We start from the raw sequence: 8785 nt of genomic DNA on the forward strand, positions 1-8785 counted from the left end.
TGATGTGCACTGATTATTCTGGAACACTCTTAGCCGTTCCTAATCATGTTTACGGCAAGGTGTTGCACATACCTCTTTTTTTCCTTTTTTTTTGTAAAGAGTAATGTTTCTTTTAAATCAGTCCTTAACATTTTGTAGACTTAATCTGTAATTGTATACTTTTGTGTGAGAAAAGAAGAAATCCTGACCTAGGATTTAGTTTTTGTAATGTGTGTGTGTGTGTGTGTGTCTCAAACTGCTGTTGATGGACGGACAGCCACATGCATTTTCAAATCGTATTTATTTATTTTTGTTAGGGATCTATGAGACTGCAACTCATGTGGAATTGTATGGGTGTTAATCACTGTGGTAAACATTTCAAGGCCTTGTTTTGAGTTGTTCGCAACATTACAAAAGATGTGGAAAGTGACGTTATTCTCCTCGTTACTTCAATTCATTTGTATATATTATATGTTTTCTCAATTAATGTACAGCCTTTTTTTATAATAAATAGCTCCCCAGTACATGCTGTTGCCATTGTCTGATTTGTTTCGTTTTTTGGCTGGTGATAAGTTAGGATTGGGTGATCAACGCAATCAGTGGCATCAATGCTAGTACTCTAAGAATGCCCCAAAAACTCAGGTCTGCAGGTGGGTTGGCAAATGTGTGATCTCCATTGAAGGACTACAATTTTTTTGTATTTCTGATTGCTTGCTCTTACAGCTAAGCAAATTGGAATTGTATCACTTAAACCTGGTTTGTATCTAAAGGAGCAGATGTGCAATGGTCCAAATCCAGAATAATTTCATACTATTGCAATCCCAGTTTTATCCACAGGGGGCAGCACTGTGAAGTCATATGATACTTTCTTCCAGTCGTTTTGCTCCTCTAGATACAAAGCCATTTTTGATCTGTGGAAACCACTTTCACCAGCAGGGGGCAGCAGCACTGCAGTTGGCAGTTGCTCTGATGTGCACCGTCATGATGGTTTATGCCCCTTATGGCTGGTATTGGGTGCATGGAGATGCATTTAGAGGTTGGATTTGGAATGCTGTCCTGGTGGCGAAGGAGGCACAAAGTCAGGTGGAGGATCAACCAGGTCATCATTCAGGTCATTATCCAGCTGTTGATGAATGGGGCTGGAAGTCTGTTCAGGAAGAATGAACAACATTATTGGCCATGTTTAATAAGTGTTGGTTCTTTCAACAAAGAAGCTATTTTGCTATTTTGATTTGTAAAGCTATTTTGATTACTAGAGCACATTCATTTGGTAATTTCATAACATTCGCACAGACCCAAGTGCCTTCATAGGCGGACCATTGCTTCATCTGGGTGTGTCTGACCAAAAAAGTCTGGCGTTGCATGTATACTGTTTCAAAACGTTCTGTCTGGCAGGCACATCTAATTAAATCTCTGGATTGACATCTAAACATTGACCACTGGGTTACTAAATTGACTGAACATTTAACTCAACATTAGTTAACACATAGTTAGGTAGACTATGCAGTTAGGCACAATTTTCTCTATGCGGCAGTGAATGAAACAATCCTGGATCATTCAGCGCCTTTGGTAATGTGCAACAAAAAGTGAAACACGAAAGTAGTATTTTGTTTTGTATTAGTAGCATAGTACACACTCATCATTCTCTTTTCACCGTCACACACCTCTCTCTGTGTGATGGCCTGCTGGTCGCCTGGTTTTCCTGGAACCTGGAAGCGCAAAAGGGGAATTAATCAAGGAAAACACCAAAACTAGTTTCCTAAATGTCCTAATACTAGTTGATAAGATCTTTTCTCCAACAGGACTTTAGGGAAATTCGGCTTCCCATCCCTACTAACCTCTTCACTTATATTTCCACTTTCTTTACATGCATAATTTCCCTAATATCTTATGTAGCTTTCTTGCATGCTTGTTCCTAATAATGATTAGGCCCACCTGTGTCTGGTGTTCTGATACCCGTGTCTGGTGTTCTGATACCTGTGTCTGCTGTTCTGATAACCCTGTGTGGTGTTCTGATACCTGTGTCTGGTGTTCTGATACCCGTGTCTGGTCTGGTCCTGGAGGAATGGAGTCTCTCTGGGAAGAGGCAGGTATCACTGCATGGTTTGCATTGGACTGTGCTGGAAAACAAGACTTAACAGGTTACAATACTGCATTTGCCATTATACATATCCACATGACTCTCAGAACAGGAGGTATAATGTGTGTGTGTGTGTGTGTGTGTGTGTGTGTGTGTTTGTGTGTGGATCCGTGTGTTTCACGGTCAACTTCGAGCACAGTGGTGCTGGGTATGGTGAATCGTGTGTGTGTGTGTGTGTGTGTTTCACGGTCACCTTTGAGCCCAGTGGTGCTGGGTGTGGTGACTCGAGTGAGACGGCTGCTTCCTGGCGTGGAGACTGAAGCCCGCTGCAGTGCTGTCTGGTAGTTCCTGTACAGCTGTGGCCCGTACTGCACATCAGAGAGCCACAGACCGTCACAAGAGGCTTTTATTCTAAGCTTCATCATCTATTATAGGCTTCACACACGCACTGTGGCGTGTTACCGTGGGTCTTTCACAGTCTGACTGTCTGCTCACGGGGTGATGGAGGTCAGAGGTCTTGTGATGTCAGAGGTCATGTGATGTCAGAGGTCATGTGAGGTCAGAGGTCATGTGATGTCAGAAGTCATGTGAGGCCAGAGGTCATGTGATGTCAGAGGTCATGTGAGGCAGCTCTCAGGCTCACCTTGGCGATTCTGATGGAGGTAACCCAGAGACTCAGACTGCGCTCGTCGTCACAGCAGAGGATTCGGACGTACTCCGACTCCCTTTGGATCTGAGGGTGCTGAGGAAACACAGGTCAAGGTCAGTCAAGGACGGCAGCAGCGGTGGGCAGAGCCAACTATTATTTTCTGTCAACTAGTATATCTGGCATTGCACGCATCTGTGAAATATTGTTCAACTTTACATAAAATGAATTGTTTGGGTGTGGTTAAGCATGACACAACACTCTCAGAGGGCATTAGAGCATGCGTTTTGTGCTAGTCTCTGCCAGAAATGAAGTGGGTGTCTGATAGGCCTCTGTTGCTCGTGAGTTCAGGAAGCAGCCTCTCCTGACAGGGAGAGTGTAATTCTCCTCATGGCCAGCAGGTGGCACACTAGTGGTGTGGAACAGTGAGATGATCCATCTGCTGTGCACTGAGCTGCAGCACATACTCCCAGGTAGTCTGAACATCTGAAAGTTGTTTTGTAGTCTGACTACCTGAATACAGGGTACTTTAACAACATGACCATGGCCACCCTACTGTGAGTATTGTTTACAGATAAAAGTGACGTGTTTGACGTCAACATAACCATGAATGAAAATACAAATGTCATTGACTTTGTTGGTACAACCGAACTGAATATAGCATGCTGGAGAGGGTTATGAAACAAATCTGAAATTTACCTTGCCCTGATCTGGTGTGTCTCTGCCCCAAGTGTGTGTCTCTGATGTGAGCTGCTATCAGTGGGGATTCACTTCCTCTTTAAAGAGGTGAAAGTGAAAAGGCCTGTGCAGAGAGAGAGGGGCGAGCATAGGGTATGTTTTACCGGAGCTGTCACAGAAAAGCCCTTTACTGCAAGTAGAAGCAGCTGCTGCGTCTCCACATTCCCTCTGCCCTAGTAAATGAAAACCACAGCGTCCGATGTGTTCAAGTCGTCTGTTGGCCACACCAGCCTTTTACACACTCACTTTCTCTCTCTCTCCTCCCTCTCCCTCTCTTGCTCTTAACTGTTTTTACTATGATCTTTCTCTACCCCCTATTTTTCTTTCAGGGTGGCAACTTGCAGTAAAAATTCAAATAGGTTGAATTCAACTCCAGATGGCCCTTTGGCAGTTGAGAAGCCCCTTCAAAAAGTCAGATTGACTGAAGGGCTGGAGGTTGTCCTTGAACCTCTGAGCAAGGAGTGCTTTAATGGGATCAAGAGAACGTGTTATTTCACTTCATGACTTTATCATTTTATTTAAGTAGCACTTTCGCACTACAAAAAGGGAAACATCAGTGTGACTATTTAATTGCGGGGACAGACACTAAAATGTCTCTGATGTAGAGTTTCACAACCTTTGCACATAACCTCTGTTCCTCTAACTTCCAACCTCAGCATATACCCAAAAACACCCTGCCTGCCTTGCACTCTTTTGACTTGTCCTAGTTTGTGCTGTCTGCGCGTCCCACTGAAGCCCTTGTGTAAGCCGTGTACGAAGCTCAGAGCTGAGGGGAAGCTTCGGTACTGGGCGGTGTTGTGCGCAGCTCACCTTGAGGACGAAGCAGAAGTCAGTGGGGGCTCTGTACTTGTGTTTGTAATCCTGGCTCTGGTACACATTCACATGCTCCAACTGAATGAAGCACGCCAGGTCACTGGATAACTGCCAAAGGAATTCACATATATCGTTTGTGCACTCTGGGGACCGACCGAGAAGACATCTTATGCTAACCGCCACCCCCCCCCCCCCCCCCCCCCCGCACTCGAAGATTTACAGCACTTGAGACATGTTCTCTACCCCACTTGCTATTGGATTTCATGGTTCAGTTGTATTCTCAGGCCACAGCAATCCTCAACCAGGTGGTGATAAATAGTCTGCGTCATTGAATTATCTTTAGCATGCGATGAAATACACACACACACACAAACACACACACACACAATCCTATAATTTCTGTCCAAGATTCCCTGTTTTGATAAGTCATATTTAAATGCCTGGCATGTGGTGTGAGTTCATAACAGATTCTACATTGGCAGTGTAATGTCAGCTGGACACAATAGCACTCAGCACTGTCTTAACTGGGTTGTTTCTGACCTTAGTCTTTCCCTTTTGCATATAATAGATCCCAGAGGCTCGCAGTATGAAGTAACGGCGTTTCCAAGTCTTCTTCACACTTTCTTTGAGGAATAACGCGCCCTCCAGATCTGGAACACTGGCTGAGGGGCCCTCAAAGCTCTCCTGCGGGTGGAGGATCAGTCGAGTAGAGACGGGATTATGCCGCGTTAGAGTCGTGCGTTACACAGGCGGTTGATGCTTTGGATTGTTTTTCATCTTTTTAAAACTTCATGGGATCAAACATGAACTACAAACAGTCCTCCTTCCAAAATGTAACGATTTCCTACTGATGCCTTTTAAGGTTTAAAAAAAAACATTTGCAGTCAAATTCAAGGTGACAGGCCCTCTGTTTTTTGTTTTTTTTAGCTGCGCTCAGTTTTACTTACCTTTATTAGAAATCCCTTCTCATTTTCACTCATTTTAGTCCCGTTCTTTTTCCAGAGGTAAAACATCTGTTGACAAGAGACTCTCCGTGTGATTAAATCAGGTCTGGCCTGTTATACTGCGAATGTGTGACCTCATTATCCATTCTGTCTGTGTCATTCTCTCTCCCACTGACACTCACCTGAGGCTCCCTGAAGACGGCATATTTGTCCGACCTCTTCAGGAGGAGCAGCTGGTTCTCCGTGTCTCTGCTCCATGTAGACAAATGCTCCACAAGGCATTCGTGATCCTCGAATGCTCTCTCTGTAAAAATAAAAACAGAAAAGAAGTTTTATTTTTGTACTAAATTATTGTTTCATGAGAATTGTTTGTTGTTTCATTGTTCAGTCCAGTCTCACGACCTTTGATCAGAAACTATTCGTGTCTTACCGATCTGGAGGTGTGGGTTGGTTTCACACAGGGTCCAGTCTACGCTGCAGTCACAGTGAGTCTTCTCAAACAGGCTGTCCAGCACGTTGCGCGCCGTCTGTCTCTCATCCACCATCAGAGCTTTGGAGCTGCCATCACTCAGCAGGACCTTAATGATCAGCTTTGTGCAGATCCAAATCCCCCCCCCCCAAAAAAAAAAACTAAGAGAAAATCATGTGTTTGTTTCTGTCTGGGTACAAATGACTATTTAATAATGATCAAGTGCACATGGGTAACGTTGAAGATATTACTGCTCACATACAGGCCTGCACTGGCTCCAAACAAACAGACCCCTGAGATGTTTGTTTGGAAACAAAGAGAGAGAGAGGGGGGGGGGAGAGAGAGAGAGGTAATTTGAGATACCTTTTTCATCTGGGCTTCTTTCAGCTTCTCCAAAGCCAATTTGATTTTTTCTGCCTTTGTCTGTGCTGTAGCTTCAATCTGGAAAGTATAACAGATGTATTTGTTCAACCGATCAAATCAACCGATAGCATGTACATGGGGTTGTAACAGGCATTATTTAGTGGGACTTGTTGAAAAGTCTTTTCCACTGTAAAACTAATGTATTCAAACTGAGGAATAACTGCTGGAGATCTGATTTTTTTTTGAGCAATCAGTGCATCTATTATTGATGTAGGTATTGTGATATTCTTTAATTGGCATGCAAAATTGCAAAGTGGAAAAAGTAGTGCAGTTAAACCATTAACAACAGCCTACCTGACATTAGTGTTTTATATGGATTGTATATCAACACAATGCAAATGGCTTCACATAACATGTTACTGACACTTTCTGGAAAATTGCTTCAATAATAACATTCATTTTCTACCGTCTCCTCATCATCAACATCCTGTTAATTTAGTGTAGTTACTGTTTTTGTAAGTACTACCTCAGTGTAGTAATCACCTGTGACACTGCAGGTGTGGGTACTTGAAGAGAGAGTTGTGATGAGGGGCCCTCCAGGGCCAGCCGGGGTGGAGCGGAGGTGAGCCCCCCCGGGGCGGCCGGGGTCTGGGCAGGCTGTGGTGAGGCACTCCTCAGAGTGAGCCTCTCCTCCGCCAGAGAGAGGTCTGCGACCAGGCCGGCCACCAGGATGTCCAGGTCACACTCCTCCAGCTCGTGCAGAGACTCTGCGAGTGAGGAAGGCAGGCAGAGCAGAACAGAGCAGAACTTAATTCAGAGGAAACTCAAAGGCTCTCTAGGGCTGTGCTGCGTCGGTACCCAGGTCTCTAAAACAGTCAGTTACATCCATTGCTTTATTATCGATCACATTGCAACTCACCATTCAGGTTGTTAAAGCACATAGAGCTGATGGCTTCTGCGTCAGAGCTGCTCTGATATAGACCTGTCTCTGCTTCAAAACTCTGTTGAGAAAACATGGTTAGTGATGTGCATGGCTTCTCAATGACCGCTGTTCATTCCGCCTAGTAGAAACTTAATGGGGCACTTTTCTTTAAGTGAGATGGTCTAAGGCTATGACGGCAAATTCTTTGCCTTGTGCAGAGCTCTTAAAAGGCCTGAACACAAGCATTATGCCTCTCTGTGTCGTGTTTTGATCGCATAGCTGGTCACAATTCCTACAGTCAAAGCAAACAACGGCAGTATTTTCTGGGCTAATTTAAGCCCAGAAGCAGCCCAGTATCCCTGCCAGTGGAGGTGGACACCAGCTCCCTATAATAGAAAGCAGATAGGCACCGAGATCTCAGAACATGTGTCTGTGTTTACTGCATGCTAATGCAGCCAAAGGGGGTGGTTTGGGCTTGGACAATCAGATGGTAGTGTGTTTGGCCTTAAGGGTGCACTGAGCTCTTAGATCACGGGTCCAGCATGGTAAGCCAGTTCTGAAGGCTCAGACAGTGTGTGCTGTCCTGTGCGTGACGTGAGTGGTGTGAGTGACGTGAGTGGGTGTTTCACCTGTGAGAGGAGATCCATCTCATCCATAAGCTCACTGAACAGGGTGTTGATTTCAGTCATCTACAAAACAGAGCAAAGTGAACACAGAGGGTTAACGGGATGTCACACGTACAGGCAACGTTATGGTGTGAGTAGAAAAAAAGGAAGCCAAATCAACTTTTTTGAAAAGATGCATCACACAGATATACAGTACAAGACCTGTAAAACGTCTTTTGGAAAACCTTGAGACAGCAGCTGTTTCAAAACATTCCAAAATTCCCTATTACCTATGATTAGATAGCATTTATAGTATGTGGGCTTATCAGTAAATTTGACACATTTTCACCACTTTAAAGTCGAGGCTCTGATATATAACCCTGCATAGTTTATTGCCTTAATGACTCCATCGCCTCGGCTCGTTGTTTGATCTTCGCCAAAAGCCTGTTAGATTTTCCTCATGCAGCACAGTGTACAGACAGCCATTATGCTGTAATGAGGTTGAGGGGGAGGGCGAGTGGGAGCATTGCTTCCATATGAAAGTGAAAATGGGGGATGTAAACACTAGTTCAGTTTCTCCTTTCAATTAGGCAGTCAGAGCGCACCCTTTGTGTTCTCTCTGGAGGGCTGATCCGCCCACACGCAGACACTTCTACATCAAGGAGACAAATCACCCCTTACGTGATGCACAAACAACTCAATGTCACTGAGAACATCGATTTTTCACGACTCTTCATTTTGGACCCCATCCATCGTCACAGCAACTAAGCAACTAAGAAATCTTTCCTAAAAATACAGATGATCTATGAAGTTTGAAGTGGCTCTTGCTCCTGCAGCATCTTGATTTACAGTTTCCCAGTCAGATAGCTACACCATGTTCAGGCATTGCTGCGGTAGTTACGGTTCTCTTTCCAGTGCTTTTACACAATCAGAGGATCACAGTCATCAGAGGAGCCAGGGCTGCCAGAGTTGAGTGCTGAGCTGTGAAATATGTGATTCCCCAGCAGCTACGGCAGCAGCAGCAACAGCATGGATGAAGAGGTGTCAGTCTCAGGTACATGTGGCGGCCTGCTTGTGGTGGCTGAGTCAGCGGCTAGTTGTTTATGCTAAAATAGTGTCTGGCTGGCTGCTAAAACAGACATGTGCATGTACGTAAATGAGGGCCTCCAAAGACCCAAACCAACCCAACCCAACCCAAGAGATTTACCCTTCAATCTGGCGCAGAT

The 8785-nt window shown here is 44.7% G+C and overlaps 1 protein-coding gene across 1 annotated transcript; it reads right to left on the bottom strand.

The window, feature by feature from the left end:
* Nucleotides 1–1009: 1009 nt before the first annotated feature.
* Nucleotides 1010–7643, bottom strand: LOC308364212 (amyloid beta A4 precursor protein-binding family B member 1-interacting protein-like; the record flags this gene model as incomplete). The annotated part of the gene is made up of 14 exons (XM_080837246.1): nucleotides 1010–1126; nucleotides 1644–1688; nucleotides 1999–2099; nucleotides 2307–2427; nucleotides 2703–2801; nucleotides 4254–4364; nucleotides 4797–4940; nucleotides 5204–5269; nucleotides 5383–5504; nucleotides 5631–5790; nucleotides 6033–6110; nucleotides 6576–6799; nucleotides 6952–7033; nucleotides 7584–7643. The coding sequence occupies 14 exons, from the start codon at nucleotides 7641–7643 to the stop codon at nucleotides 1010–1012; spliced, it is 1530 nt and encodes a 509-aa protein (XP_080693372.1).
* Nucleotides 7644–8785: the final 1142 nt, after the last annotated feature.

The sequence above is a fragment of the Sprattus sprattus genome (genome assembly GCF_963457725.1).
Source record: "Sprattus sprattus genome assembly, chromosome: 4".
NCBI classification, from domain to species: Eukaryota; Metazoa; Chordata; class Actinopteri; order Clupeiformes; family Clupeidae; genus Sprattus; species Sprattus sprattus.